General features: G+C 35.3%; 1 protein-coding gene across 2 annotated transcripts in view; it reads right to left on the bottom strand.

Moving 5' to 3' along the window:
- Positions 1-18946, bottom strand: part of LOC142349944 (uncharacterized) — a 155679-nt gene that overhangs the window by 90711 nt on the left and 46022 nt on the right. For both annotated transcript variants that reach the window (XM_075401803.1, XM_075401802.1), the window contains exons 10-12: positions 18584-18876; positions 7148-7275; positions 4017-4139 (exon numbers count right to left, since the gene is read on the bottom strand). In XM_075401803.1, coding sequence (XP_075257918.1) covers positions 4017-4139; positions 7148-7275; positions 18584-18876 — 544 coding nt within the window. The remainder of the gene's footprint in view (positions 1-4016; positions 4140-7147; positions 7276-18583; positions 18877-18946) is intronic.

An 18946-nucleotide genomic window follows, 5' to 3' on the forward strand; every position in this document is an offset into this window, starting at 1 on the left:
CAATTTTTCAAGTGGTTAAAAATAACAATAAAAATACAACAAACAAAAATTCAATTAAAAATTGGCAGAAAACGCTGTCGAAGCGGCAAACAATATTTTGGCCCTCAAAATTTGTTCGATTGCGCCTTCTTTAACACAGACAAAAACAAGGTAGTATGAAAGTAAAGTAGCATGAGTAATACTGAGACTAGGTAACAAGTAGAAAAAAATTTAAAAAGGCACACTTAAGTAATACTTTTGTTTTTTTTTCGAAACAAAATTAATTCCAAAGTCATGAAAGCCATTCAGTACAAAATGAAAGAAATAAATAGGTTCAATTATTCGTCCACAGCACAAAACAAGGGCTTAAAATGACATGCAATTTCCAAAATATGTCTTACGTCTACAAAAACAACGTCAAATTGGACAAAAAACAAAAATTATTTTAAATTTTTTTGTGAAAATTCAGCGAAGAAGCCAGTAAAGTCATAACGAATTCTTTAAAAACATAAAATTTTGAGATACCAATCCCTTTTGACAACCTCACTTGACACCACTAATGTCATATTTGACCTGTAATTAACCAGACTAGGTATCAAAAAGACTAAAAAGAACAAAATTGCGAAATTAAAAAAGCTTTTTTTATTTTGGAAAACAATTTTTTCCAAAGTCATGAAAACCATTGATTACAAAATCAAAAAAAAATTGATTAGGTTCGTTTTTTCGTCCAAAGGAAGCCCCTGAGATCTGCTATTATCCAGAATATGCCTTGCGTTTACAAAAAGAACTTCAAATATGACAAACACCAAATCAATTTACTTTTTTTGTGTAAAACATATGTCGAAGCCAGTATGGCCATAACGAATTATTTTAAAAAAAACTATTGTGACACCAATCCCCTTTTGACACCTTCCGTTCACACCAATAATGTCATATTTGACCTGTAATTAACCAGACTAGGTATCAAAAGGACAATAAAAAGAACAAAATTTCCAAGATAAAAAGGCTTTTTTTATTTTGTTTTCAAAGTCATGAAAGCCATCATCGATCTACTAAAATAAGATTATCGGCTCATCTGATCTTGCATGAAAACCCAATGAAACCTGTCATTATACAGGAAATTTCGTACGACAAAAACGACAAAGTAAAAGCGACAGTTTAAGACAAAAATTCAATTAAACTCTTCAAGAAAGTATTGTCAAAGCCGTTAAAACAATAATTTATGTCTTTCAGGATTTCAATACTTTCAGTTGTGCCTGATTTTGAACGCTCATAATGTGATAAGGTGACAAAAACAGAAAACGTATAAATTGGGCAATTATCTAAAAATTAAAAAAAAAATCTGAAATCTAAAAGTATCACAGCCAGAAAACCGTAACCTAAGGCGTAAAACCGCAGTAGATAATAAATTTTAAATCAGTAGAAAAGAGAAGAATTCTTTCTTTGCTGACATTAAACGACAAGTTGACCAAATTAAGAAAAGAATAGAGGCAAAGTTCATTAAGCCATTATTTATTTTAAAATCAAATCATTTTAAAAGTTAAAACGACCATAAGCTTTCAAGTTAAAATCTAGATTCAATAATTTGGAGCTGCTTAGGAAGCCAACCTATCATTATTGAGCATTGATTTCAAATGTTCTGCTCCTAAATTAAAGTAAAAAAGATCAATTATTTTTTATTAAAAAAAATACCGACTGATTACAATCCGATTGTAACAGTCCAATATTGGTCCAAAACTAGCCCTCCTAATGTTGTTCGCCCATTAGGAACACTTAATTTTTCAAATGTTATCGATAAAGATAATTCGTTAAATAAAAATCAAAAATAAATGATGCGCTAAGTAATGCAAAAAAAGGGCAAAGTTTTAATTACAGAGCACTCTCAACGGAAGTTGAAGTTGGAATAGCCCCCATTTGAGACTACAAAGAATGTATTAGTGGTGTTTTGGGGTGTAATTCCTGCAAATTTAATTAAAAAGGACCAAAGAAGCTTATTTCATGTTGTTTTTGATGAAAAAGGCAAAATTTTGAAATATTTTGACAATTTTTTTTTAAAATTAGATAAAAAATAACCGAACAAATTTTAAAAATAAATTCAACAACACTATTGCTCAAAATTTTACCAAACGTTTTAGCAAAATTGACGAAATTTTAGCAAAAATTCCGGAAAATGTGAATAAAAACAACAAAATTAACTCTAATTTCTCAGAAGTTTAAACCTCGATAACTCCCTGTAGAAAACGAATATAAAAAAATCTTTTTAATTTCATTTTCTACGCTGGGCGAGCTTTCTAAAGATACCAGTCTCAACTCTCTACGATTAATATATCGATCGGCGAAAATTGTCTGAACAAAAAAAACCCATTTGAGTATATAGATCCTCGCCCCTCAAGAGGGGTCGGGACAATTATTTCAGAAAACGCGACGATACATCTGAAAATGAGAACGAAAGAGAAGAGCAGCTAGATCGAAAAATTCTTTTCCCTAGGAACCAAGACGCAAAATATAGACCAATTTTCAATTACCTGCAGATGTACCTGATAATTCAATGGGACTTTGACTGGAAACTTAAACATCTTAAATTTTGCAAAATTTTCTAATTTTTACCACAAATTCTAAAGCACTTGTCTCATCGATAACAACGGCTTGTGATAAATATTTTTGAGCTATTTTTTTTAAAAAATAAGTTGCTTGAATGAATGCTACCTCACTATCCATTTAGAGTTATAATTGATGTCAAAATTTTTTACCACTGTAGCCTTTTAGGTAACAAGATATGACCTGTATTTTACTTTCACAGTTTTTTGATGGAAAAACTTGAAAAATATTTTTTTTTCTTTGTATTGTCTGAGCATCGAGTAGGATTAGCAATGATGACTGGGAACTAGACAATTAATATTCCTTCTTGCTTCAATCCTTATAATTAAAGCTTGCCGCCAAATTATAATTTATTTTTTTCTGCGCAAAATTTTTAATTCATCTTCATTATGATGGAGAGGTATAACCAAATCGTCACGGGCAGATATGCCCGATGCGTGTATCTCATTTTCGTTTTTACTATGTTAATACATTGAAAAGGGGAACAATATTGCGGAAAATAGGTACAGCGGAAACCGGCAAAATGGAAGAGAATATCGTATCCCGTGTTCGCAAAAGTGTCCTAATTTTAGCCGCGAAATACAAGTACAAACTTAATAACCTATTTTTCGCGCGAGTTGTGTCACGCATCCGCTCCATTTATGTATCGATTTTTTGCAAGCAATGTAGCTCGATTTCGCACATAATCCGCAATTAAGCCTAACTTAATTACTACTTATTTAATTAAGCCTAACTTATTAATATTAGTAGTAATTTATTACTACTTTATTACTACTTATAGTACTTTATTACTACTTATTAGTACTATTTATTACTACTTATTAAACTCGGCCAGTCCCACATTGATATAAAAAGCCTTTGATGTGCGAGGGATTTTTCGGGAAAAAATTGGTTTTTGTGGTTGCATGTATTTAAAGCACTTTAAAGCTTTCAAAGCTTTAATTAAATCTTTATTAAAGTGCTTACTGCATGATCAAAATGCGCGCGAATAATAGATACCTAAATTGAGCGGAAACGTGCTACAAGATTTGTTACCTACTTTTCGCACCGAATGTTCTTTTATTTCGCAAAATTGGCGGAACCCTTTTGCAAAAAGTAAGATACAAAGGATGTCTCCTAATTTGTTTCATTGTATGTATCTAATTTTCGAGCCAATTTTACTAAGGCGGAAATTTTGGGGTATACCTCTGCATCGTAATGTTCTTAAGTTTATCACTTTCCGACGAAAGAACTGGGGCGGGTTCTTTGAGGGTATCAATGACCCCGTCTAACCACCCTCTCTGAGTAAATGCTAATATATCCTAGTAATTCGACATTGATGTTTCTTTGTTTGCATATACAAGGAGAAATTAAATGTCTTTCCAGCGAAGGGTATGGGGGGGACAGAATAGATCCAAGTCTCAATACAAAAATTTCAGAATAATAGAGCATTAAGATACCTGAAGGGCTCGAGCAATAGACTCTTGGGCGATCTGGTCAGCCGGCTTTGGACCACTGCCCGATTCCAGGTCTGATTTCTGGGTTGAGATCCCGTCAAAGTCACTTCTAGATCCAGCATTGCTCTAAATAGCACGTTACTCTTAAAACGTTACCTAAAAAAACTGGCACGTCGAGGCAGAACTTAATGCCCGCCCGTTTACCCCTTGACTGTTGATCTCGTTTTTGCGGACGAAAAGTGAAACAAAAGGGTCAGACGAAAAATCGCATAAAAAGACTAATATGACTTCTTTTGAGAGCAATTAATCACTGATCGACTACACTACCAAATGAAAACATTTTGACAAGTATGAAAACAATTTCTATGACAAAATGATAAATACGAATCACTGAGACAAAACATAATATATTGTGATACTATAGGAATCATACTCGTATAGTTTGTAAATAAAATCAGACCATTCAAAGATGAAAGATTTTAGAAAATGGAATACGGTACTGAAGCGTTTCGCGAAACAATAAAGATGGTTAAAATTTGCCCCCTCCCCGGTACATATTAGATTCCAAAAAATTTAATCTGGAACGTAGTTAAACTTGGATTAAAATTTTGTCGAAAAACAAAATTTGCAGAAAAAATTTTGCGGGAAGGCCGCAACTTTGCAGGAATTTTGACATGAATCCAAATAAATAAACAGGTAGAGGTGTCTTGCACAACTACTCTTGCGCATGACCTATGAAAGATACTTAAAAATATATTGTTAGGCAGATAGCCACCATCGACCAACGAATGTCAAAAAAGTTTAAAATAGAATAAGAAAAAAAGATACAAATTATCATCATTTTTTGCAAGTGTCAAAAATCTACTATAATGGAGTAGTCTTTCACGTAAATTCCATAATTATATGTAGTTCAACATTTTAATTGAACGCTATTAACACCAATATCATAACTAAGATGCAACATAAGAGGTAATGAATTAGCGACCAGGCTTAATCGGTTAAACCCGTATCTGTTGACTTAGATTTCGACCAAAAAGAGTATATCAGGTAAACTCCAATCATTTCAAACAGTGAAAAAAACGTCACACTGAAGTCAAGCAAAAAGCAAAACTTTTGTAAATTGAGAGAGGTTAGACTAATTGCAAAGTAAGACAACAAACCTCCATTCAATAACTCACAACAAAACGGGCAAGACTATACTAACGGGGCCTACCGAGAAAACCCAGGAAATAGACAGGAAAGAATAGATTCGAAAACTGCCAAAAGTATTCAAAGCAGAACAAAGTTGCGAGGCTCCATCATGTTGATCATTGAGACCTTTCAGTACCTCTTTTGCATGAAAAAACACTACTTATACTGAAAAGATGCCGCGTTAGGGCAACCAAAAAATAACAAATGTAAATAAGAAAAGCCATAGGAAAAGTTTGTTCATTGCATTAAAATCAAGGCCAGCATACATTCAACTATATTTTCATAGGAACGAAAAATTAAATTTGTCCCGATAAAAGTTATGTCCCAAGAAAGCAGCTCTCAAAAGCAGAAAAGAAACAAAAAAAGAAGAAAGGCAGAAAATTTGGAAAAAATACGAAGACGCGAAACTTTGCAGTACAATAATATTTTTTGTCGAAGAAAACAAAACGTTTCATTTTGGAGTTTTTTTATAAACGATCTAAAATTTCTCCAGAAAATACCAAGCAAAATTATAACAAAAATATTAAATTTTCCATAAAACGCAAACTCATAAAGGTAGCTAAAAATTGCATTTTGCAAATTGCAAAAATTGCTAAAAACTGCAATTCCGATAACAGCGTAAGAAGATCATAAATTTTCCTAGTAGTACAATTTTTTATTTAAATAAGTAAAAAAAATTGTGTATGCCAAGAAAAAACAAAAATCAGAACTAAAAATAAACAAATTTAAAAATTTCCCATGAGAAAAAAGTTCTCGCCAGGCAAAAAATTCTTCACTTTTTTTCGATATATTTCAGAGTGACACTCTTTCTCTATTCTATTTACTTTTCTTCAGCTGATTGGCCGAAATACTAAAAGCACTTGCAAAAGCTACTGGGCCAATATACCATGTGCGTAGCTGATGGCGGCTACTGAAAACAGTTATCTGGTAAGGTGGAACACTTCCTGTGCAAAGCACAGCTGATGCAAAACCCTTTGTTTTTCTCAGATGTCTGCATAATCTTTTTCTGCGTTGAGATTGAAATTTGAGTGTTATGCAATTAACAGGAGTCCAGTTGATCACATAAACACAACCGCATAAAAACAGGTGATCGGATGAAAAATGAGAAGTCTCTTTTTAATGTTCAATTATTGAGATTAAATTTTTAAAAAGGACTAGAACATATCCAGCGACCAACTATAAAAATGCCATTCATTCTAAAAATCAAGTAAATTTTAAGACATTATAACAACACTGAACTGAATTTTTCTCGCGTATTATATTACAATATTTCATGGAAAAAAGCTACAAACACACATATCCGACTAACGTCGGATAAGTTGCTATCAAACAACTGGTAAGGCTCGATTCTACTGCAGTTTGAGCAAAAAAGTGTTAGGCAAAAATTGTTGCATTAAAAATATAAGCACATGTGGATAATCTTTTCAAAATATGCTCCAAGGCAGTTAAAAATGGCTATGACACAAAACAGAAAAAAAATCTGTACGGAAATTATGCCGAATGTTGAATATCGAGATTTCTTTTCGTGTGGTCACACTTTTGTTATTTTTCATGATAGCTGACCATTTTTTGTTTGCCGTGTGACAACACATGAAAAAATTTATTTTTACGATCGCTAAACGACGCAAAAAATACTGCTATGCTCAGTTGAAGCTTCAAATATAGATCCAACTCATCGTTATACAGACTATAATTTCCGTTCCCTGAATTTTCATACCTCAGCAACGTGCAAAATATTGCCAGCCATTTGAAAAAAAGTTGGCAAAGCATGCAATAAAGCGGCGGCATGGATAGGAAAAAAACATACATCTACTTGAAACTGTTTAGCTCATTAAGGAACTTATATCAAAAAATTGTTCACATTTGTACTCGATATAAATTCACCTAATATTATTATTATAAACTTCGTATAATCGTTAAAATACTGTATTTTTATATCTAACCATTAGAGCGTCCTCAAGTGGTTCTTTCCTGGAGCTCCCAAAGACCTCGTCAATATTTAGTTCATCACCATCCACACTGTCAATCATACCATAGGCTGCATAGGGACTCATCACTTGATCAATGTTATCTAAATCAATAAAGTTTGTACTTCAATGACTCCCGGCTTGAGACGGCAGACACAGGCGACCTTTGATCATAACATTTGGGTCGCACACTGGGGGTATAATGTGAGACAAATTATCGGGTCATGGCCGCAGGTTTAAAAATCCATACATATCTTTTCACAATTCATGAACATAACCGACTAACGTCGGGCAAATTCCTCTCAAACGGTTGGCTTCATCAGTAGCTAGCTACGATTTTTGGGGTGCTAGGTTCACTAACCCTTCACTCCTTGAATTTATGTCTCCAAAACAGTTTTGGTGAATCGCATACTTAGAGACTAGTAAGCCGAATAGTTCTATGAGAACTTAATGCCTTCCAGGCGTTACCTGTTTATCCTGTTTTCAAGACGAAAACTCAAAAGGGTCAGACAAAAAATTGGTCGAGCAAAAATCGCAATAAAAAGACAAGATTAATATAATTGCTACAAACTTCATTTGAGAGTAATTAATCTTTGATCAACAACACTGCCAAGAAAAATATACCCGACAGATTACCGGAAAAAAGCCGACGTTGATTCCCATAACCACTATTGGGATGGAAATAAGAGAAAAAATAAAGAAAAAACCATTTCTAAAAAAATCAGATCAAAAAAATTAAAAAAAAAAACAGAAAATCGATGTCAAAATGCCGCATGCGAACAAAAAACACTAGCGAGAAATCGAAATTTGGTTTAAAAAAAACTAGGCCTAGAATGAACTATGGATGGATTGGGAAAACCATTTGGAAAAAAGATCCGATCCAAATATCGAAAAAAACTGTAAAAATCAGAGTGAAATTGCCGCATGTGAACAAAAAACCACCGAGAAAGCGAATTTTTGTTCAAAAACCGTTTTCTCACTCTACTTTAAAATTCGAGCGAAAAAATTTCACACAGCAAAAAACTCGCTTTTTTGCTCCACTTTCTGCTTCGGCGTGGAAAACGCATAGTTTTAAAATAAAATTAGCCCACTCAACAAAGAAAAACTTTAGAAAACGGGATACGATACTGTAGAGAAACAGTTAAAATGGTTAAAATTCGACCCCCTCCCAGAGTTTTATGACCCCAAAATACAAACTAGAGAGTTGATTACTAATGTAAAAGATAGCAAGTGCTTGTGGGGGCTAAAGCGTTCAATACCCACTAAGATGAGGGGGGGGGGGGTGTGTTTGGGCAAAATAGATCCAAGCTCATATGAATCGAAGCTGGACATGAATCCGGACAAGATGATGACATAACCCTTTCTAAAACGAATTACAATAAGTCTTATGTCCAAAAAAGGCAATATCAAATGTATCTAAGGCAATGTTAGATTGAGGTTCCTTCTTTTCCAACAGTAAACGTGATTAACACGCCCTTTCATATTTAAAATATCAAACAAAAAAACCATTAGTTAGAAGTTATCGCCATAAAATGCACACAACAAGCGGTATTTCAAGAGTCTGCGCACTTTTGATAGACGATGTTGAAAGCAGAACAAATCAACTTCGAAGCCAGTCCTCTGGCGAAGAATCAGCTTCATTTAGGAAAATGCATTTTGAGCGAAAGATGCACTTGCGCGACTCCCAGATTGAGTTTGAAATAAAGTTAATAAAAACGACAAAATTGAAGCTTCTACAAACATAAATTCAGTTTCAATGGATCTAAAAAAATTGTCTAAGTAAAATAGAGCATAATTTATACGAAAGCTAAAAAAAATGCATGCAAGTTATCTTACAGATCGAAAGCTAAAAAATTTCTGACTTAGCAATCTGATTGGCAATATTAAGAACATGGTGTTCCTCAAAGCCACGACACAATCTGATTTTTAAATTAGAGGTAACAGACATCAAATTTTATTTCAACCAGATTGCCAGTTAAACCATTATGACGATTAAACCCTGATGCTTTCTTTGGAAGAACCTAATTGACCTCATTAAGAACCTAAGTGAAACCGAGTGTAAAGAATCAAAAATTTAGAAAAACACTTTAGTGAAAAGAAACGGCGAGCTCATATCTCAGGATTCAAAGCTGAATTCCTTGCTTTACGTAGAAAATTACAAACCAAACAGTTTGCAGGTTAACCACTAAATTTTTGCGGAAAACCCACACATCAAATTTTTTGAGAGTCAACTTTGAAAAACAATTGCCAGGACATTATTTTAAGAAACGAAGAGACTTTTATAGATAGTTTTCAGTGCAAGCAATTATAATACTCAGCGATCCCCTGAACAGCCATCAGAAAACAATTTTTATTCTCTTGAACATTAGATACATAATGCGCAGTTAACTAGAAGAAATTATGACAGCTCCATATATTTGCAAACGGATCTCAATTTGCAAGCGGATGTTCTCAATCATAACAATCAAACATACCCGGCAGATTGCCGGAAAATAGCCGCCGTTGATTCCAATAAGCATGTTTGGGATTGAAAGAATAGAAGACATTGAAAAAAAAAGATTTTTGTACAAAAACATTTTTTAAGTCCGATTTATTTTGATGGCATTTCGTAGTTGAAGAAACTTCTGTTTCTTAGAGAGAGACTACTGGGGCTACTATCAATACCAATAAGCATAAGAGATGATAACTAAGACTTATAGGAACGACGTTCAAATAGCGGGCATCTAAAATTGGGCTTTATGGGTTTATCGCGTTTCTATTTCTGACTTCAATTTTTTATTCTGATTCTGTTCATTTTCAATTGCTTTGCTGAGCAGCTGATGTTCAAATTCACTTTTAGCAGAATGAGAGAAGAGAGAAACTAGCCTAAAGAAGTCAAAAAATTTCACGCGAAATGCTGAAAAAGCGGCAAAATGGTAAAGCGAAAAAAAGTTCGACGAAGTAAAAAAACATAGCAGGACAAGTCCTGACGTACAATTCAAAGAATTTTCATTGACTACACAAAACACTAGACCTAGACAGGGACTTTGAGTGAATTGGAAAAACCATTTCTAAAAAATCAGATAAAACAAAATAAAAAAAAAAACAGAAAATCAACGTCAAAACGCCGCTAGCGAGAACAAAAAAACCACAAGCGAGAAATTTAAATTGACTCTAACAAAAAACTAGGCCTAGAATGAAATATGAAGGGATTGGGAAACCATTTAGAAAAAAATCCGATCCAAAAAATCGAAAAAACAGTAAACATCAGAGTGAAATTGCCGCATGTGAACAAAAAACCACTACCGAGAAACCGAATTTTTGTTCAAACACCGTTTTCTCACTCTACTTTAAAATTAGAGCGAACAAAAATCACGCCGCAAAACCACTCGCTTTCTCGCTCCATTTACTGTTTCGGCGTGACCAAAATCACTACTCCAATTTGACTTCAAAAATCATGAAAATGTGTGAACAGATCTTAAACAAAAAGACAGCGCCCCAATACAATTCAAATTCTTTGAATTGTAAAAATAGGAGCGCTATAATAGCCGGCTAAGAAGATGAGGGCGGCTATTAATAACAATTATGCTCAAATAAAAAATAATAGAATTTTACTGACAAAATTAACAATCAAAAGCCAAACGCACATTCTGACAGATCAAAAGAAACAACCCGCCCTTGCTGATGCTCAGTAGCACCTGCGCGCATGTAAATTTAGCCCGCTACCCGCTAAGAAAGTACTCTAAAATGAAAATAAAGTGTCGTTTCTAAAAGCATTTGGTTACAAAAAAGATTCCCATATCATTTAAGGTCCACAAAACGAAAAAAAAATACATAATTGACAACCAATTAAGAGAACTTTTTTGTAGTGGAAAATTTGAGATTAACCCACGGAACACTACTTATTTTGCCCAATATTCAATTAAAAGCACTAGATTCCAGTATAAAAAATTAGAATCACTTAGCTTGTTACTATTTGTTCGGTTTTTTCTTTCATCTTCGCTTGTAAGGTGCATTGAATATCAAGCAAACTACCATTTCAATATTAGTTTCTCTTATTTCTTTTTGGATATTTTCACATTTTTAGGAAAAATTTTACCCTTATATTAAGCAACAACGGTTATGGCTAGTGTCACTCCTTAATATGTGAAAGAAACCATTATCAGCGGGAAAACAAACAATCTTTTCTATCACAAGTGTCTACTTAAAATGAAAAGCGTTTCTAAGATATCAAACAACAGATTTGTTTTTGAATACCAGAAAGTCTATTTTGAGAAATCTTTATTATAGGCATCAACTTTGTCATACGGCAATGGATACCCTTCATGTATCTATATCCGTATTTTAAATTAATTCATTGTTGTAAGTTCCTTTTGAAGGGCGAATGCCATTTAAGTTCAGTTGCTATATACTTCCTCCCATTTTTAGCAGTTTAGTCTGTTCATTCCGTCTGTACCGGATATATATTCATTCACGTTGTAAACAAATCAAACTTTGCTTCCTTTATGTATGATTAAAACCTGAACAAACTTTCTTTCATAATTTGTATCATCATTAACTTTCATTCGCCAATTTGCAGCGCTAACGCTCAGTTCAATTTAATTCTTGCAAACGCTTCTCATTTGAGCTGATTAGTTCAGTTAGAGTCAATCGCACCGCGATTGCCCAATCTAGAAAGTATCTAGTTAAAAGTAACAACTAAACCTGCCATTCGCGGCGCAAGTGCCTATCTCAGCTTGTGCGAGGCCATTTGCAATTCAATTGACTATACTCATTGTGCACGAGTATAACATGGCGCAGTCAGCAGGGGACTAAAAAAACACCACTTCATATAGAAGCATTTTGGGAGAAACCGACAGTAACACCTCCTCTGACGTGGATCAAATGGACGCAGCAATGGAAATTGGCTCTACTTGCTAAGGAAGGGATACAATTGGACATCCTGTTGAATGATCCCCCAACAACAGTGACCTACCCGACCTAAACCTACCTACGAAGAACCGGTGGAAAACCACACACAGGCAACGGAAAGAGATCGTAAAGTTCGAAACCAGCAAATGAAAGTAAACTGGCAAAATCGTTGTACAAAGGTTGAAGAAATCGGGATCCTCTGTGGAGACAAACCGTGGGGAATTTGTGAACAGAAGACAATATCGTTGCTATATCTGAGCATTGGTACAGAGGGACGGCGGATCTTCAAGAGCAAATACCCTCATTTTCAGATCGAGAAACAACCTTTTAAAGATTTGTGGCGGGCAATGGAGGACTCATTCACAAAGGTTCGTAATATAACTTACGATCGCTTTGTTTTCTACTCGTGTAAGCAGCAAAATGAGAGTCGGTAGAAAGTTTCTACGGCCGTCTCAAAGAATTGGCGGAGAATTGTAATCTTGGTAGTGAAGAAACTACACTAATTCGTGATGCATTCATATTAAATATGCTTGATCACGAGACTCAGAAAGAGTTGTTGAAGGAAACAGTAGAACCACCAAAAGCATTGGAGATAGCCATACAAATGGACATGGGAGCGCAGAATCAGCAGAAAATTAACCAAAACTTGATGTCAGGTAATACTTCTGTGAATTTCATCAATAATAACTCAGTACGCAATCGCAACGCGAATGGACCTTCAACAAAACGAGACTTCACACGCTACCCAACTGTCCCTCAAAATTATCAATATACGAGTGTTTGTACGGATTGTGGTCTTCGTTGGAGCCACAACCATAAGCAGATTTGTCCCGCGAATGATAAGAAATGCCATAACTGTGGTATTATGGGTCATTTCGCCAGAAAATGTCGCAAACCAAAAAAGTCACAGAATCCAATTCAGAAAACCCAAAAATCAAATGTAAACCAAATCGATCAGACGCCGGAAAAAAGTGATGATGAAGAATCCGTCAACTATATAACGAGCTATCAACAATTGTACGAACAGGTGTACGATTCAAACTACGATAGTGATTCTGATGACTATGTGGCGGCGATTTCTTCGGATTCAGTTCATCAATTGGAACCATTGAACGTGGAAGTGCAAATGGGGGAAATAAAAACATCTGCTATGATTGACTCTGGAAGTGCTGTCAGTATCATCACAAAAAGTTTAGCGAATAAAATCATCAGATCTACAAAATCAGCCAAATGGACAGAGTCAACGGACAGAAGGAATTTGAAAACTTTTTCAAATGAGCCGATTAAAGTCATTGGGCACTTGGAAACCACAGTAGTCTACAATTAATGGCAAGACAAATCAGCAATGTTGACTGTGGTAGATGATGGACACAAAAATATCATCGGAAGAGATCTGTTCACTACATTGGGACTTGCAGTTGTTCAACAACAACCAGAAACTGGTAAATGTGTTTATAACATCAATAATTCTACATGTAAAATTAACGAGTCAATCGCGACGCAATTTCCACATCTAGTATCAAGAATTGGCTTATCTAAAACACATGTAGCACAATCAAAGTTTCATCAAAAGTTCACAGCAAAGCATCAAAAAGTTTGACGTGTTCCGATAAATCTTCAACCTAGAGTATCAGACGAATTAGAAAGATTACAGACTGAAGGTCATATCGAAAAACTATCTAGTTGCCCTGACGAACATTTCATCTCCCCGATTGTAATCACAGTGAAGAAAGATCAGTCGATAAAATTAGCCTTAGATTCTAAAGTACTAAATAAAGCAAAACATAAAAAAAAATACCAAATGCCTAATATTGAAATGTTAATCGACACCATCTCACAACACCTTACAGATACACAAAACGGTCAACAAGCATATTTCACCACATTAGATCTAAAGTATGCATATAGTCAACTAAAATTACATCACGACACAGCAAAACACTGTAATTTTAACATCATATGTGGAGAATCTACCGGTACATATAGATTCAAAACTGGTTTTTATGGACTTACAGATATGCCGGCAGAATTTCAAAAAGCTATGGATTACACACTCATAAGCTTGCAAAACACATATTGTTTCTTGGACGATATCATAATCGTTAGTACCGGCACTGAAGCAGACCATTTAGCCTACGTTCACAAATGTCTAAAGAAATTAGATGAAGATAACTTGAGAATTAACCTCCAGAAATGTCATTTTGCTAAATCAGAAATAGAATGGCTCGGTTACAAATTTACACAGACTGGAATATCACCTTTAGAAAGCAAAACAGCTGCAATCTTAACAATACCACCACCAACAACATTAAAACCTCTTAGATCATTTCTAGGGTCAGTACATTACATTGGCAAATTTATATCACACCTAGCACAATTATGTCATCCACTTAGACCACTTTTAAAGAAATCAGTAAAATTCATCTGGACAGACGAACACACTAAACATTTTAATCAGATTAAAGAAAAAATAGCAAATAGTACAGAAAATAGCCATTACAACCCTAAATTGGACGTTCGCGTAAAATGTGATGCCTCTCGTTCAGGATTGGGGGCAGCATTAGAACAAAATACACCGGATGGTTGGAAACCAATAGCCTTCGCGTCACGATTCCTAAATTCAACGGAAAAACGCTACAGTGTCAATAAATTGGAACTATTGGGGATAGTTTGGTCAATTGATTATTTTAAATACTACTTATACGGAAAAAACTTTACGGTAGTGACAGATCATAGAGCTCTATTGTCCATACTTAAAGAACACCGATCAAACAAGTCATACAATAGTCGACTGTCTCGATGGATAGATAGATTGCTACCGTACAATTTCACAATTGAGCATATGCCAGGTGCAAAGATGGGACTCGTTGACTACATTTCCAGAAACCCATTCGCCAGAGCTAAAAAGATATCTACATACGACGAACATTTTGTTGTAGCAACAATTTCAAAAATCCGTGATTCAATGAAACACCTAATTACAAATAGACAAACAGCAACTAAAAAATTTAGAAACATTTTAAAGTCAAATTTGCCTTCACTAAAAGTAACACGACCATTCGCATCGCGATTAACCATATCACAAAGTGATAATTCACCTAATTGCAAGAAAGCATCACAATTAACTGTTTCACCATTGAAAACTCCATTCGCACCGCAATTAACACATGCTAATTCTAAAATTAATCCGTATTCTGTACATCAATTTGCGTCGCAAATGCCACCTAAAGTTACAAAATTACAATTTGTACCAAATCACCGTAAAGTAAATAATTCACATTCCATTAACAAATTCGCTGCAAAAGAGGTGCAAATATTAGACAGTAAAGAATGTGAACAATCTGAACAATTATCCCCAATGCAGCCCATTAATGGTAATAAGTCAAGTAATACACCTAATAACACTAAATGAAGCGCGAAAACACAAATCCCCAAGTATAAATACCACTTACAAAAAAATCACTCGCTTTTTGCCCAAATTCTGCCTAAGAAACACTACTTTGTGAAAAAACACAATAAACCTCTCATATCAAATAATTCAGTAAATATTATCAAAACGATGTCAAAGGCCAAAGCAACCCGCTCTAAATCGACCCCTACTAAGGCGAGAGTAACTTTCTCCGACACGACACCTTCAACACCCGAATCCAATGCAACAACTCATACAGAAACCCCAACTGGTAGTATGATAGACGAGGCCGAGGACATAATGTTTACTGAGACACTCAATAAAGTGTTCAGTAAGAAGTTTCTAGCAATACTGACTGGAAAGGACGCGCTACTGAAAGAAGTGAGGGACTGTGTGATTAGAAATGATGCGGAACGATTGCAAGAGATCAGTCCTTATCTCTTCTCATATTGGAGAGATCTAAGCGTAAAACACGGGTGTGTCTGCTTAGATGAGAGAATTGTGATTCCAAAATCAATTAAGGATGCGGTGTTGGAAGACATTCATTCCACACATCCAGGCAGTTTCGCTATGCTTTCTTTAGCCCAAAATATCTGGTGGCCCTACATCCACAGAGACATACTGGCAAAGGCCAGTGAGTGCAAAGCTTGCACGGAAATCGGTAAGAATCTTAAATCAGTGATTCCGCACCGCAAATGGACAACTCTACCTAAATGTAGTGAACCAAATGACGAAATACAATAAGATTTTGGTGGTCCAATTTTAAATGAGAAAGGCATAGAACAATATTTTATTACAAGTATAGATAGATATTCTAAATACCCCACAGCAGAAATAGTAAATAATGCATCAGGTCCAAATGTAATCAAATTCTTAAATAATTATATATATCAACACGGAGTACCTAGAACTATTAGATTAGATCAAGCTAGATGTTTTACAGGAAAAAAGTTTGAGACATTTTGTACAGAAAATAATATTACACCTATATATGCACCAGCAAATGACCATAGAGCAATCGGATTAGTAGAACGTATCATTCAAACAATTAAACGACAATTATCTTGCATGAAATCACAATTAAATAAAAAATTTAATTTAGAAAATTCACTGAAAGCAATAATACAACGACTAAGAATATCAAAACAAAAAACAATAACAATCACACCATTTGAGGCACACTTCGGTAGAAAATGTAACAAACCTATATCAAATATTACAACTAAATCTGATAGCAAAAATCTCAACTATAAAGCAATAATTAATTATTATTTAGACGAAGATACAATCCCGGGTCGTTCCTACCTTACAGATGAACAGTGGGCGGATACAGCTCTTTGTTCTGACACGGAAATTGAGCGAGTCATTTGCGCCGCAAGTACCCGCGCTAGAACAGAACAAGAGAAACGAAACGACGGGGAAGATCGTTTCATAAAGCCAGATGTCGTTTACCGCGCAATTCCCTGCTCAAAACGTAGCGTGCAGGTGAAGTTGGCCCGCAAGATACACGAGAACCAACCCCAAAAGAAGAAATTGGATGGCCTCTATGAGGTATTAGCACCTGGCAGCACAGTGTGCAAAATAAGTCCTACGACGAGTGTCATCAAAGAACCCTACAAACAAGAAGTACGGGTTAGGAATTCTGACATCGCCAAATTTGGGACGCGGGCTGAACGTGAAACGGAGCTAGCACAATACATAGAACGACGCCCAAGGAAAATAAACGAAAAAACTCTCGAACAAAAAATTCAGCAACACAAACGAGATCTTTTTCGAAAAAATACTGGAGAGAAAAAGATAAAGCGCAATAGGAAACAAACAGACGATGTGAGTGTCGTTTTTTCGGGACGATCCTGCATATCTACAGCTAGCAATATTGCAAGATCATTGAAGATGAGAGTGCCAAAAAGAAACCCGAAATACGACGAGGCATTCCAAAATCGACCCGATCTCACACAAATATTAAATTTCAGTCCAATCGCGCCGCAAGTGGCATCGTCCGATACAGCAGGACCATCCAGGGCACAAATAGCCTCATCAGTACAAAAACAGCCTACACCCATCTTGCGGAAAACTTCAAAACGCAAAATCACGGTCAGTGATACATCGGATTCGGACACGTCTTCTATTCGGAAAAGCAAGAGGACATTGAAAAAGAAGTCCCAAAAATCACAAACAATTGTCGAAAAAGTTCGTAGCAAAGAAGGCTACACTGATTATCAGGATACTGGAGTTATGGGAGAGTCAAATGAAGGAGCTGAGTATTCGCAAGACCAACCGAGGGAGATGACAGTTCTCCAGGCTGAAAATGCTGAAAATAGCGATAGCGAATGAACTTAGATAAAGCAAACTTTCATAAACTTTTATTTTACCTATTACTTAATATTTAATTACTTAGTAACCGGTGAATATTTATTAATTTTCTGATTTTAATTAGTAATTTATTTTTCTCCAAGAGGGGGAATGTCATACGGCAATGGATACCCTTCATGTATCCATATCCGTATTTTAAATTAATTCATTGTTGTAAGTTCCTTTTGAAGGGCGAATGCCATTTAAGTTCAGTTGCTATATACTTCCTCCCATTTTTAGCAGTTTAGTCTGTTCATTCCGTCTGTACCGGATATATATTCATTCACGTTGTAAACAAATCAAACTTTGCTTCCTTTATGTATGATTAAAACCTGAACAAACTTTCTTTCATAATTTGTATCATCATTAACTTTCATTCGCCAATTTGCAGCGCTAACGCTCAGTTCAATTTAATTCTTGCAAACGCTTCTCATTTGAGCTGATTAGTTCAGTTAGAGTCAATCGCACCGCGATTGCCCAATCTAGAAAGTATCTAGTTGAAAGTAACAACTAAACCTGCCATTCGCGGCGCAAGTGCCTATCTCAGCTTGTGCGAGGCCATTTGCAATTCAATTGAATATACTCATTGTGCACGAGTATAACAAGCTTTTTGAATTTTCTAATTTACCGACACATCTTTATAAATTATTTTAAAAAAAATTAAGTCTAATAATACCGATAAATTTACTTTAACAGCGCGTATTAGGGAAAAAAGTTTGCAAGGGCCGGGAAAAACTTAAAAAGAGTGAAATACAAAAAACCTTTCAGAGTTTTTGAGGAAGCTGTGTCTTTATCAACACCCAACCCCTCAGCTGTACCCTCTTTTGACACCCCACCCATTGTAACCCCACTGCTACTTGTACCCTCCATCGCCCCACGCGAACTGGTCACGTGACCCTCCTCTTCATCCGAATCAAACTCGTCATCTTCAGTCGGGCCTTGGGTCGTGACTGTGAAGTCGAGTCCCATTTCACTTCCTCGGAATTTGATTCGCTCAATGACATCCATGATTTTGTGATCAGTTTCCGTTTTCTCGGGCACAACCTTGCGACGCCTAAAACGGTTAATCGAGCTGAAAGGGTGAATTAAAAAATATCCGACCTAAAAGTTGCCAGAATAATCAG

The sequence above is a fragment of the Convolutriloba macropyga genome, chromosome 11 (assembly GCF_964194025.1).
Source record: "Convolutriloba macropyga chromosome 11, txConMacr16.3, whole genome shotgun sequence".
Taxonomy (NCBI): Eukaryota; Metazoa; Xenacoelomorpha; order Acoela; family Convolutidae; genus Convolutriloba; species Convolutriloba macropyga.